This window comes from Gilbertella persicaria, assembly GCF_025201335.1.
Source record: "Gilbertella persicaria strain CBS 190.32 chromosome Unknown B0P05scaffold_5, whole genome shotgun sequence".
NCBI lineage: Eukaryota > Fungi > Mucoromycota > Mucoromycetes > Mucorales > Choanephoraceae > Gilbertella > Gilbertella persicaria.
In genome coordinates, this window is record NW_026251966.1 from 326741 (window position 1) to 340603 (window position 13863).

The 13863-nt window shown below is 37.3% G+C and overlaps 6 protein-coding genes across 6 annotated transcripts; 1 reads left to right on the forward strand and 5 right to left on the reverse strand.

Annotated features, from left to right (window-relative positions):
- Window positions 1-1991: 1991 nt before the first annotated feature.
- B0P05DRAFT_526966 (dipeptidyl peptidase IV N-terminal region-domain-containing protein) lies at window positions 1992-5321 on the reverse strand. The gene is made up of 10 exons (XM_051576492.1): window positions 4788-5321; window positions 4616-4723; window positions 4461-4567; window positions 4326-4412; window positions 4138-4278; window positions 3820-4092; window positions 2774-3766; window positions 2571-2726; window positions 2295-2529; window positions 1992-2247 (listed from the first exon to the last, which is right to left on the reverse strand). Exons 1-10 carry the CDS (start codon window positions 4855-4857, stop codon window positions 2087-2089), a joined length of 2331 nt encoding a protein of 776 aa, XP_051438413.1. The 5' UTR covers window positions 4858-5321; the 3' UTR covers window positions 1992-2086.
- B0P05DRAFT_526975 (uncharacterized protein) lies at window positions 5271-6230 on the reverse strand. Its single transcript, XM_051576493.1, has 4 exons — window positions 6066-6230; window positions 5718-6036; window positions 5551-5668; window positions 5271-5505 (listed from the first exon to the last, which is right to left on the reverse strand). The coding sequence occupies exons 1-4, from the start codon at window positions 6173-6175 to the stop codon at window positions 5429-5431; spliced, it is 624 nt and encodes a 207-aa protein (XP_051438414.1). The 5' UTR covers window positions 6176-6230; the 3' UTR covers window positions 5271-5428.
- Window positions 6231-6252: 22 nt separating this feature from the next.
- Window positions 6253-7942, reverse strand: B0P05DRAFT_526981 (ergosterol biosynthesis ERG4/ERG24). Its single transcript, XM_051576494.1, has 4 exons — window positions 7692-7942; window positions 7347-7645; window positions 7086-7300; window positions 6253-7026 (listed from the first exon to the last, which is right to left on the reverse strand). The coding sequence occupies exons 1-4, from the start codon at window positions 7910-7912 to the stop codon at window positions 6286-6288; spliced, it is 1476 nt and encodes a 491-aa protein (XP_051438415.1). The 5' UTR covers window positions 7913-7942; the 3' UTR covers window positions 6253-6285.
- A 31-nt stretch (window positions 7943-7973) lies between these two features.
- B0P05DRAFT_568711 (uncharacterized protein) lies at window positions 7974-10419 on the reverse strand (the record flags this gene model as incomplete). The annotated part of the gene is made up of 6 exons (XM_051581209.1): window positions 7974-8141; window positions 8186-8279; window positions 8321-8607; window positions 8653-9862; window positions 9905-10299; window positions 10345-10419. 6 exons carry the CDS (start codon window positions 10417-10419, stop codon window positions 7974-7976), a joined length of 2229 nt encoding a protein of 742 aa, XP_051438416.1.
- A 307-nt stretch (window positions 10420-10726) lies between these two features.
- On the forward strand, window positions 10727-11758 carry B0P05DRAFT_526992 (DNA glycosylase). The gene is made up of 4 exons (XM_051576495.1): window positions 10727-10890; window positions 10940-11125; window positions 11174-11477; window positions 11517-11758. The coding sequence occupies exons 1-4, from the start codon at window positions 10766-10768 to the stop codon at window positions 11724-11726; spliced, it is 825 nt and encodes a 274-aa protein (XP_051438417.1). The 5' UTR covers window positions 10727-10765; the 3' UTR covers window positions 11727-11758.
- B0P05DRAFT_625078 (kinesin motor domain-containing protein) lies at window positions 11634-13853 on the reverse strand (the record flags this gene model as incomplete). Its single annotated transcript, XM_051583466.1, has 13 exons — window positions 11634-11937; window positions 11991-12109; window positions 12163-12361; window positions 12401-12519; window positions 12565-12639; window positions 12687-12754; window positions 12797-12878; window positions 12920-13036; window positions 13077-13147; window positions 13193-13196; window positions 13294-13343; window positions 13377-13466; window positions 13505-13853. 13 exons carry the CDS (start codon window positions 13851-13853, stop codon window positions 11751-11753), a joined length of 1530 nt encoding a protein of 509 aa, XP_051438418.1. The 3' UTR covers window positions 11634-11750.
- Window positions 13854-13863: the final 10 nt, after the last annotated feature.

Consider the following 13863-nt stretch of genomic DNA (forward strand, 5'->3'; position numbering starts at 1 on the left):
AATAAATAGGTTGTACATCATTTAGTCTTAGCCACAAACTTGTTGGTGTAACTTGACTTTCTCAAATCACAAAAGTTGTGAATAAGTTCACTTGGTTTGAATTGACAGGAATGGTAATGCTTTCTTTAAACCCAAAGAAAAACAAATTCAATACTGAGACAACTTTGTATTTTTGTAATTTTTTTAAAGGTTACGTCTAAAGCGTACATTCGACATATAGCTTTAAAGAAAATAGGAAGTATCCAGATTTGTGTCAATCTAAACAGAGAGAGAACATAGTATCAAAAATGTGATATAAAGCCTATATATACACTCACAAGTACTCCAAATGCCTACAAATCATGTTCAATAACATCCGTGATACTTTTGGAGTTGACTTGGATCGAAAAAAGCAATTTGTAAAATTTGACCAAAATGACATTCGCGTAAAAACGTTTTCTTTACATTTGCGCTGGTATCACCTCGCATATTGGCTGTCTTTTTCTGTTTTGCGAGCATCATCCTCTTGTAGAATGACTATACAACAATCTCTTGGTTTTCTGAATATAAGTAATTATATATCTACATCCATTAACTTCCTCCCCCTTCTTTTTATGCATTCATTCTTTTTTTCATTAGAAAAAAGAAACAGAATCACGATAGTCATCATTGCCTTTCTCCTGCCTTTTTCATCATATCTATCCTTATCCTTATCCTTATCCTTATATTGTCATTCTCCGCAATTTCTATTTATTTGCGGACAGTGCTCAAATGGAATAATAATTGAAACATTTTTGCATGCTAAGATATCATTTTGAAGTAAAATACTGAAAAAAGATAGCAAAGGTTTCTTTTTTTTTTATTGGCATAGGCTCTGATATATTCGCGATCAATGAAAACTGCATACATAGGTGTGCGTTCAGATAGTGTCCAAACTTGTATGCTTTTTACCTATAGAACCTCAAAATATCCATTTGCCATTCTGTTACAAGTGGCTGTTGCTTTTCAAGCGTTCAAGATACATATTGGGAAATCATAGGTGAGCTATCTGAAATACTGCGTTTCTTTACTGATCTTGTTTGATTGAAATAAGTTGGGAGGACGGAGTTGAGAGTTTGTCTAACTTTTAAATGAACAGTTTACTTTAAATAAACACCATTGAAAACTGTTCGTTTAAGATATAAGACAATATTTTATTGATAAGAAACTAAGATGTTCACATTAAAAGAAAATCTCAATTAAGTATATATATATATATATGGAAAGAGAAGTTGGACCATTTGATAAAAGGTTGATCAAAGTAATTTATAAGAGCGCGCCTGACGTGAATCGATCAGATCGCAACACTATGTCTCTGACTGTTTCATCATCAGTACATCTACCCCTTTTTTATGCGCAGGCAACAAGTGACTCTAACTTCTCATAGCCAGGCATATCGAACTGATACAAACAGTTTATAACGATGCTTCTTAGCTTTTGCGATAAGATCTAGCAAGATTCCTTTTTAAAGCCAATGAGTGCTGTGATGACTCTACAGCGTACGTGCTCAAGCAAGTTTAACAGAAATGTTTCTGTCTTTAGGATTGATTGCATTCAACATGGCATGCTATGGTACTTTTTTTTTTCTTTGCTTATTCTGATCAATTTAGCCCTTGCCTATGTATTTTATTTGTTAGAGGCACTTGTGATAAAAGCACTGTGGAAAAGCAAACAGGTCAAGTGATATTTGTACCTCAAAGCATTATTCTTCAATAGCTTCAATTATGCAGAGTCAACTTTCTTTCTTTTATTTACAAGGATCAGCGCATCAGGTACTTGATTCATCCTGTGTTTTCACTTTTATTTTGTTAACTAGAAAAGGGACATAAAAATCAACCGTCAACACAACTCAAGTTCAACATGAATCCACACACACAAATTGTCTTTAAAGAGACTGTAGTATAAATGGTATATATATATATATATATTTGTATATTCAAATCTAATGAGAACTAATGGGTCCAGAGAAATGACCATTAAGTTCTTGTCGAACATGTTGATATTCTTCACCACCAAAACTAAAGAAAAAGTCAGCACAAACCATCATTGCTTCTAATTATTTATAATCTTACCTTTCCCAAAGAAAATTTGTGAGTAAATAGTATACGTTTTGGTTAGCATTGTGGTATTGTATAGGATGACTATTGTCTGTGTAAAACTGTACTTGGTAATTATGAACATTAGCTTGCGTCAACTTATCTACCAAGACAGCTGCATTTTGAAAATGAACTAGTATGCCATGTTAACAAGCTTGCAGGCTATATGTGTGTACTTGCCATTATCATCACCCGTGCCATGTACAAGTAAATAACGTGTGTTCTCAAATCCAGTCATATTGTTGACGGCACTCTGTATGTATCCTTCAGGGTTCAATTCAGGTGTAGACATATATCTTTCTGTATAGACAGAGTCATAAAATCGCCAGTCTGTCACAGGAGCCACAGCCATTCCTGCTGCATAAAGACCACTGTTGGCTTCAATAACTTTGGAAGCCATATAACCACCATAAGACTATCAAGATTAGATATAGAATGGCTCTTTATTTTCCTTACCCATCCCCAAATAGCAATCCGTGATGGATCGACGTATTCTAATGATGCCCAATGTCTGGCTGCATTGATTTGATCAATCGTCTCTAATTCACCTAATCTTTCTCTGACACCGGAGCGATACTTTCTTCCTTTAAACCCAGTGCCTCTGCCATCCACCTATGTCCACAGTCAATATTATACATATAGAATAGTCAAATACTTACAGTGACAATAATGTACCCTAATTTACTAGCTAAAAAGGTACTCCAAGACAATTCAAATTGATACGAAGCCAACTGTGATCCAGGCCCACCATAGACATGGAACAAGACAGGGTATTTCTTGGTAGCATCAAAGTCAGGCGGCAATACTTCCATCGCATCCATATCAATACCACCACTCTTGACAGACACCATACGTGTTCGAGGTAGTTCATATTCAGACAACACATCTCGCAGCGGTTGATTGTCCTGCAATACCAACTCAAATGAGCTATTGTCAATCTTTTTGACGACCGTCGTAGGAATATCAGGACCTTCGTATTGTAACACATAGTAGCCATATTGAGGTGAGAAACTGGCATCATAATACGCATGCACCTCTTCATCGTCAGCGCACGTTAAGCATAGTTTTGTTCGAATAGGTTTTGAATGGTTTAATTGAATACTGTACAAGTGACGTTCAAGGTGCGATTTTTCAGTCGAGATATAATGAACCAACTGTCTTGTCTTGTCAACCACCACACTGCCAGACACAACTTCCCATTTTCCTGATGTCAACCAATGAGGCGAGCGTGGCTTTGTATCTGTGGCTCTCAAAATAGCCAGATGCATAAACCCTTTTCCATCATCAATCACATCTAAATAACGTACGACTGAATCATTGGCTTTCTTGTTTGGAATAAAGACCATGGTTTGTGCTAAATCAACCCATCCACCATCATTGGGTTTATAAGTACGTGCTAACTGAATGCTGCTCTGTGTCAGGTTGGGTGATAGACTGACGAGGTGAGTCAGTTCAGTATCTTGAATGCGATTTGTTTGTTTGAATAAAAGATGTGTATGTGTCTCTGTTGCCCAAACAACATCTGTGATAAGACGGTCTGTTTCTGGAAAACCCTGCGTCGTGTTCAGTACATCACTATGAGTGATCATGAAGGTTGTATTGGTCGGTAATGAATGTACATGAAGTGATACAAGTGGGTTGGGTGATCCAGCCTAGTCAACATTTATAGATAAATATATATGTATAGCTTCTAATGAAATGTTACCTTGGGATATCTTATCGATGTTTCATCAGGATAACTGTTGTTCGATGCAGTATAATATTGCATATGATATTCAGGTACAGCTGTTTCATTGAATCTCAAATAAGCAAGGTGAGTTGCATCAGGGGACCACCAAACAGCATAGTTTTTACTAAACACTTCTTCTTCATATACCCAATCAGGCACACCATTAAAGATAGTAGAAGATCCATCAAAGGTAATACGCGTTGTGTTTTGTAAATCAGTAACAAATAAATCATTGCCAAGTACATAGGCCTATTTTAATTATTTTTAGATAAATTAAATATATCAATGTATTACCAATTGATGTCCTTGAGGACTCCAGACTGCATAAGAAACCATGGGTGTATTATTGACTGTGGCAAGAGGATGCAGAGGGAATAAAGTCTTGTTGCTGACATGGTAAACATACATGTTGGCATAGGACGAATATCGCCACAACTACACAACTCGTTAAATACTAGAAATTAAGTTTATGTTTGTCTTACCTTGGTTACATTTGTCTTGAACAGGATATATTGTGCATCTTGTGATATTTCAAATCCTTCAACCTCTAATTGACCTTCATTGATAGACTACATGCAAAATAAGTTGGCTATATCACAGTATAAAGTGATATTTACTAGGTCTGTTGCATTCACTAATATCCCAGCGACTCCTCCTTCAATTGACTGTAAGATAATATCGTTTGTTGTCGGGCTTCGATAACTAAATACACCATCTCGAAGATCTACAGATAAATTAGAAGACCCACTTGACCTTTATATATGAACATTACCATGCTTGACCCATTCAAGTGAAGGCCTTCGAGTAGCAAATGATATATTATACAAATCTGGTAAATCAATATGCTTTTTAACAGAAGATTGTTCCTCAGCCTCTGTCACTTGAAAATAAGATCTGTCAATATCGTTTTCTCTCTCTCTCTCTCTCGCTATAGAATGATTTACCTGGTCCCATTTGACTTAGACCAATGGTCCATATCAGCCAAAATGTAAAAATAAGTAAAAGAAAAGCCATACATATCCATTTATTGCAGGTTGTGGTTTTCTTTGTTTTTTAGTTTTTATCGTCAAGAATGTACATCCAACTTACAGTTTTTTTGCCAATCACATCGTTTGCTTCTTCTTCAATATCTCTACTTAAAAAAGGAGTACTGTCTTCCTCTTCTTCTTCTTCTTTTTGATAATTGGATGTTCTATGGATGGAACTTGTACTTGAATTACTACTTTCACTAATATCGTCGTTGTCTAAAATATGACTTAAACTGTTTCTACTGTCCATGAATGACATAAGTGGTTCCAAGTTGATAACCTGTGATAGTTCATATTGTGGTGGTGGTGGTGAAGGTTTAGAGCGAGTTAGAAATGAAAAAGTCATAAAAAAAAAGAACAAGAAAGAAAAGAACGAAAACTCTATTTATTTTACCTGCTCTTAATCCGACTCGAAAAAAAAAGAAAAAAGAAAAAAAAAGATGCAATAAAATATATAAAGACAGCGCGTTTAAATACTTTCCCCCTTTTTTCTTTAATTGACTCATGCTTATATCCTAAAAGGAGTAAGAAAAGAAAGGAGTTGCATTAATCTGGATCTAAAATGAGTGTAATTTCACTTGAATGCAACTTGTCAATCGACCATGGCCAGTATCCATACTAAATGTCTCTACATCTTTCAATCAATGTCAGTATCCATACCAATCAAAAACAGAATTACCATCATGAATGCCTATGTTTCGGTCTTGTAAAATGGTTACTATGGAAACGATATCAACCACCGCATTATCCATGCCAACCACAGTCACTGTATCAAAGACACGTAGAGATCTGTCAATCTAAACAGTCATCAGCATCACTCTCTCTCTCTGTAATACAAAGTATTACCCAATCAATATATCGCTCATAACCATGCTCCAATGGACGTTGATCCACACTCTGTCTTCTAGATACAGCGGACGTCACATGAGAATCCAGTCGATACACTGGATCAATAGCTGCTTCAATCGTAATAAACTTGGCTTCTTGTCCAAACAGATCTGTTGGACTAGTCTGCTGTAAAGACCTTCGTCGCCCACGGTTATTTGGCTTTTTAGGATGACTCACCTGCGAGTCTTTTTTCTTGTTGGTTTTCTCTTTTGGCTTTGCGTCTAGTTTGTCTTTTGGCTTTGTGTCTAGTTTTGTGTCTGACTTGCTTTTAGGTTCTCTTTTGGTCTGTGTTTGCTTGTTGTGTACTGGTTTTTTTGTTGGTTTGGAATCATTAAATTTTTTGTTTTGCCGAGCATTCTGTTTGACATTGTCTGTTGCTTCAGGTGATAATATAGCAGACAAGGGTGTAAAGTCATGAGCTAAAGGGTTAAGCATGATAGAATAAATAAATAAATAAAAGTAAAAAAAAAAAAAAAAAGGAAGCTACATAACTGCGCACATTCAATTATTTAACTTTATTATGATTCTAATAGATGCCTGGAACAATACGATACTTTACGATAGAACAATAACGCTCCCAATCTTTACCATACTTTTGACGGCACTTTTGTTCATCTCTTCTCTCGCGATGAATCAACAACACAGCAAAATAAATGCAATAAAAGTAAGGAATTATCGACCCAAATCCACAAGGCAAGCACCAAGCAACCGACATCAGCCAATCACCCAAATAATTAATATGGCGCGCTTGTCCCCACCATCCTGACGTGATCAAACGTGTTCCTGCCTCTGTCTCTAAATAAGACAAGCCAGCCAGTTTGGGATCCTGAGGGTTTTTTCGGAAAGCATCTTTTTGTGTATTAGCCGATCGAAAGATATAATAGCCCACACATTGAAGTGCCACAATCGCACTCAGATGAGGCCAGCTTAGGTCAACAGGATAATCACACAGATAACGTGCCTGAAGACTGTACATCATAGGTACCCAACACAAATTACCAAAGGCCAACATGAATCCAAATCCGTCTGTGGTGATGTCCATGGTGGTCAAGATACTGGATTCATTGATCAAGGCGTCAATCACATACCAGCCTTGGAATACATTGACCAAGATCATCGAGTACGTGATGCGGCCTAATTCAACCCACTGACAGACAGCGAAACATATGTTGAGGGCGAGCCACATCATTAAACCAGGTCTCAGTTCAGTAAAGAACTTGATATCGAATTGACCCACACGAGGGTTTAATTCACGACCAATCATGAACTACAATAAGAGTGAGTCAGACGCATGATGCCATGAGGAGGAAGAGGGGAAACACTTACATCATAGATGGGATTGCCTGTATTTCCTCCTAAAGCCAGCATTTTATGACCATAAAAACTGCTGACATAGACAGCGATGGACACCAAAAAAGAAAACACAACAGAGACTAAAGCAATGTCTGCAAAATGAGCTCTTGTCCATAAGAACAATGCCCATCCTTGTCCACGCAATGCCATGACCGCGATCATGACAAGGGATTGAAGTGTTGCCATGGCTGCAGCATATCAATAAAAGGGTATCAAACACTATATGGAACGTACCGTTAATTTTATATTTCAGTCGAGAACCATCACGCAATGGCACACCTTCTACTTCTTCACCAGGCATGGCGATCGAATACACCACCAATTGTAACACAAACCCAAGATACCAAATAGCAGCACCATAATGCCATTGTTGGAGCGTATGTTGAATGGTTTGTATATCCATCTGCTTGGCAAACTCAAATGTACGTTGAAATGGATGATAACCAAACGTAGGATCTGATCCATACGCGAACATCAGTACAAGCGTAGGCAAACATACGATCATGGCTAAAGCACCCAACACGCCACCAAATCTAGTCCATCATCCATCAGCTTGTTTCGTGTAGTGAATATACTTACTCATAGTGAGTGGTGATAGGATTCAACAGAACAGGGTGATGTGTTCTTGTTACTTTTCTGGTACGTGTTGTCTTTGTTGTCTTTGTGATCTTTTGCATCTTGATCTCTTTTTGCTCTTTCTTTTGAGCAGCACGACGAGCAGCACGATTAGGCGGAGGTGAGTTTTCATTTATGTCTGTGTCTGTATCTTGTTTATTTGCAGCAGAGCGTGTTTGAACCATATTAAAGAAGAAGAAGAACAACAAAAAATATATCCGTCATCATGACCGCATTTTATTATTATTATTTTACAGTCGATCTTACATAAAATAAATTATAAGCTGCTCTTGTAAGCACTTTGGAAGGATCACAGACAGAGAATCGAGAATCATCAAAATTATGCCATTCGCTTTTATAGCCATTACGAACACAGGCTGTATAATGGCCACCTGTCAATGAACCATAATGATTCTAATCAAGTCAGAAAATAGGTTGTGTACCCCTATCCCACTTACCGAGACAGCATAGAGATCATAGCGAAATGTTGTTGATTTCTCAGGTGGTTGTTGAAACATAGAAGACGGTATATAACTCGACAGGTCCAGTCCACTACTCTATGAGTGAATTCAGTTTGCTTGAGTCATACTTACATCATGGGTGATTCCACATTGGTCTCTAGTTTGTCTTTAAAGGGTCCATCATAAGAGAATCGCTTGAGATGGATCAACAAGACATCAGGTAACTTGGACAGTGTCAATGCTTTACTAGCACGACGAAGTGTTTTACACTTGGGACAATGCCATGCATCATCACCCTCTAAGATTTCTTGTTGTACAAAATAATCCAAGCATTGATAGATCGAAACACTGGAGGGACCTGTACGTTGAGCAGGAATAGGCAACGACAAGGACATGAATGCATTATACGTTGTGGAAGTCTATTGAACAATGAGTAAAGACATATAGACAGTCATCAAACTTACAGCATGACACGTAAGACAAGTGAGTCGAGATCGATATTGTCCTTGAAACAGACTGACGACAATACTTGAATTTCGCTCCAAATACCGTTCCCAAGCAACAGCACTTGCTTGCCAATCCGGCAAAGATTCAAACCAGGCTTCATCCTCTTCTACAGGACTTGGCTTCTTGATGACTAAATTACAGTCTTCATGAATTCCATCCAACAAGAAATTCAGAAATTCTTGTGAATCATGTTGTTCACTCCCTTTAAATTGGGGTGCAAATCGAATCAGGGCTTCACGGAAATCCACAGGTGAAATGAAATTGTAGTTTTCACTCCACATCGTACGTAGCAAATCAGCAAATCCTTCAGCCAGAACACCCCCTGTGCCTAGAAAGTTATGTTTGTTGATATGTTGACGAAACATGCCCGAGATAAAATAACGAGCAAAAGGAATGGTGCCACTAAGGCATTGAATGATTGAGTTCATAAAGCATGTATTGCCTAGGTTCTTGAGGCCTGTGGTGCCAATCATCACATGACCTACTTGAGAAAACGCATTGTCTGAGACAGGTGCTGTACGGTGCAAATCAGGTGAGATAGGCTTAGGTGGCAAAGGAGGTGGTTTAGCAGGTGAAGGTGGTATATCAAACTGTTGATTGGTGGTGGTTGTAAATCCATAATAAGGATTATCAATAAATGTCTTTTTACGACTGAGCTTGGTCGTATTGGGTTGAGTATGAGGTATAGGCATGCGAATCGGTTGATCTGCAGGTGGCTGATAGAGTGTATGGCTAAAAATACCTTGCAATGGAGGTGTGGATTGACTCATGGATTCTTTGCGTTCATTCGTATGAGGGTAACTAAAATAGTCGTAAATGGTATGGTGCACTTTGACAGGTGTAGGTGTACCCACCACCTCTTGTAACCAATGCTTCTTATGTGACATGGTCGTCTGTTCTGGTGCAGAACAAAAGATGCCCTTGTCACCAATCACTGATTTCCAAGCATCAAATCCACCTGCCAACATGATGGGTGCACGCTGCAGTACCTTATTGAATTCCATCTCATAAATCGCCTGTCTTAGATGACTCAAGATAGGTGTTTGAATCGACTGTGAGTGTTGATCATAATAGACAATCAGATCAAAATGATGACGACCGGCAAATATCTTTTGTTCTGCCTCTGGATTCAACACAAGGGAGGATTCTATCTTTGAAGAAGACACACTAGACAACGAATAAGATCGTATAGAGTTGAATTCAACTTACTCTTGATTTAAGACCAAGGGTTCAATTTGTGCAATCCAGGTATGTTTAATGCATCCTTGATCAAATACTTGACGAGGTCTTACATCCAGAATTAACACACTGGGTTGTATATCAGGTGTCTTTACAATCCATGAAGCCAACTGTCTAGGATCGACGATCAACATAGGTGGTATATGGAGACCTTTATTTGGTGTAGGCAATTGGATTGGCTGAAGCGTGGGTTCCGGTTCGGGCATCTTCATAAAAGAAGGTGTGGTAGGTGGTGAAACAAGTTTCTGTTTTGAAGGCAAATGTGTAGGCACAGAAGGTAAATGATCTACAACATGATCCGAATCCCTTTGTTGTAATGTCTTTGTGAGTTCTTCTAGTATGGCCAAGATATCATCATTTGTACGCTATAGATGAATCAATACACAACATCCAGTCTTTTGTTTATTTACCGCCTGCAGTTGTTTAAACACAGCATCTTTTTTGGCTTCTTTACGGTTTTGATGCTTGGCAATCACTTCTACCATGATGCTAAACGCTTGTGTCAGACATGCAATGTCAATGAGTGTATGTTACCTGCAACCCTTCATATAATACACATAAGCATTTTCGGGGCAACCTCGCTTGTATTCAAAGTCTCCCTATAGAGATAGTATGAGATAAGGCATAAATGAACCATGAGAGGGCTTTTATACTTGGTCATAGAGTTTTCCAACAGAAGATATCAAGGTCTTGATAGCATATTTAGACATATCTGCTTTATCAACTGTAGCCCTTTTAGCCAGTTCTGAAAAAGACAGTGATGGATGACTCATTCGAGGTGAAGATGGGAGTGTCATTTAATAATAAAAACAGAAAAAAAGTGATAGCATAATGCGTTCATTCAAATTTGATTTTTTGTTTCTTTTCTTTTCTTTTATGCCAAATCCATCTGTCAAAACTACGGTTCGAAAGAGTCATCGTATCACTAAAAAGACGGTTCAAGCAAAGAAGACAAGGTAAGATAAGATAGACACAGAACAACAAAGGTTGATATTGTTTGCGCAGTCGAGTCAGTACAAAAAAGACCCAGATTGTATCTCCTTTGTTTGATATCCTTGAAGAAACACATTTGGAAAATGCAGTACAACACTTTAAACAACATGATCCAAAACTAGCTGCTTATCTTGATGATACCACAGTTGATTTATTTAGAGAACGATTAACGAAATACAATGGTTATCATCCATTCATGTAAGTATACATGCATACAAAAAAGATACGAGCCACTGTTTCCTCTAGGTCATTAGCAAAATCCATTGTCTATCAACAGATTCATGGTAAAGCAGCTGCTTCTATTTATGGTCGCTTCCTTCAATTGTTTGAACCCAACACAGATGAACCCAACTGGTTTCCTACACCTGAACAAATCCTTGCTAAAGACATAGATCAGCTAAGGTCTGCTGGATTATCTGCTAGAAAAGTAGAATACATACGGGATTTGGCTACCAAATTCAAAGAGAAACACATTACACCCGAGGCATTTGATCAAATGTCTGCTCAAGAGATCAGTGATCAACTCTGTGCAGTCAAGGGCATTGGACAAGTAAGTCAATTCAGAAAGTACTGTACTCATCTTGTCTAGTGGACAGTCGATATGTTTCTTATGTTCTATTTACGCCATCCAGATGTACTTCCCTTGGGTGATTTGGCTGTTCGAAAAGGTGTAGCCTCTCATTTTGGTTTACCTCTCAAGTTTAGAAATGAACAATTGACTGAATTGACTGACATATGGCGACCTTATCGTTCTTTAGGGGCATGGTTAATGTGGCATACAGCAGATACAACATTATAAAGTTTTATTTTTATTTTATTTTTTTTAAAAAAGATGGGATTCATGCACCAATAATTGCGTGACTTGAAGTTCTGCTCTTGTCATGTTTAGTTCAGCTTCTAATTGTGTAATCTTTTCATGTCCTTCTTCTGATAGAGCATGTAAAGGAGGCGTGTCTTGTCTATGAAGGAAGGATTGAGCTGTTAAAATAGCTTGAGAAGTATGGTATAGTCTAATCCATGTTGAGTTTAAATCATTACTATATATATATATATATATATATACCTTTTCTCCAAAATAGATTGAATACCACTCTGTTTTTGTTTATCTAATTTCTCTAGTTTTGACAAGAGCAAGTTGATTTCATTGGTATATTTGACAAGCAATGATTTATCCTCAGATATCTTTTTTTTTTTGAGAGTTAAAAGAATGTGATAAAATAAAAGAATACACTTACTTCAGTCAGTTTAGGGGATATAGGAATACGCTTAATTCGAGTAGCAAACAAAAGTGTATCTAATGTAGGTATATCATCTTGTTTGGCTGCTTTCATATTGACTGTACAGACAGACACAACATGATGTTGACCCATAAACATAGGTTGCAATAGTCGGGTCAATTTGGAGTCATGATAAGGTGGAAGAGGATGACCAGCACTAGTCTATATCAATAATATACATGACATCTGTCTTTACCTTTTTCCTGTTTCTGACAAGTTATGCACAATAGCTTCAAGAGCCAAACATGATTTATGAATGGGGTTTTTTAGTGATTGGTATATGGATTTGTCATTACTAGCCAAATCAACAAGATACTAGGATATAGACTGTAAGGAACATTCTCAAGTGAATCCACTTACTAAATGTGATATCTGAATTGTATCTCGGTGTCGTTGGATACGATTCTTTTTGTTGGATAATCTTCTTTCCAATGTCTATCGATATTGAGTCAATTCAAAATAAATAAAGAACTTCATTCTACCCATTGAACAAATGTATGTGCTCTACTACAATGCATATCATAATTAGTAGTAGACATGTATCGATTGGCTAGTAATGAATGAGCCATTTGATCTTGTTACTGTATCTTACCCTGTGCTAATTGAACATAATATTCTATTTCTTGAGGGGATCTGATGACTTGTTCTTTCAACAAAGACACAAAGGGTCCTCTCTATTGCTATATGAACAACAATACTTTCTATAGCGACTTACTCTTTTATTCTCATCTGATATTTTCAATGGTTGACCTTGTTCATCTAACAAATCTCGAATCACTTCATTAACGATTTCAAACAAAGAGAGACACACAATGTATTCATGTTCATGATCCTATCTCCATATGAGCTGTTGGTCTGGATATTCAACTTACGTTCTTTATCCAGTTGAATATAGTATCACTACTATAAAAGACAATACCAGGTTCATGATCATTGCCTTTCACTGTCAATAAATAAAACAAGGGGAAGATTCATGGTGCTTACTTACCAAACTAAAGTCATTTAGTACACGATTTATCCAATGATAAACATTACCATTGTCTAATGCAATCCATCATGAGTCATCATAGAAAGAATAAAATGACTTACATAAGTTTTACCAGTACCAGGCTGACCATAAGTAAAAATAGTACCTAAAACTATCAACATATTATGTTTCATGATTTGCTTACTATTGTATCCCTGCATGAATGCTTCAATTGTGGATTCAATACTCTGTTGATACAATTGCTGGTTTGTCGTTGTGGATCCAAATACATGATCTAGACAGATAAATACTTGTATATAGATGTAATGTTACCTAATTCAAATTTCTTGGTTGTCTTGGACCCCATATAACGTATCGAATGAGGATCTATATGCCACATACGACTCTTTTCTTGCTCTGTTACTAATCGAACAACACTTTTGATTGTCTTTTTTGATGGTTGAAAGAGATGTGTAAGCCAATGAGAAGATGGGTTGGAAGAAGTAGAAGAAGAGGTCTTTCTGGGTTTGGGTGTTGTGGTAGCTCTTGTTTTTGAACTGATGGTCTTTTGTGGTTGAATAGATGTCGAGATGGTCTTTTGTGGTTGAACAGATGATGTCGAGACAGATTTGACAGGTATACGACTGGCTTTATTGTTTACGCCAAGATAATGAGTTGACATGAACAATGAA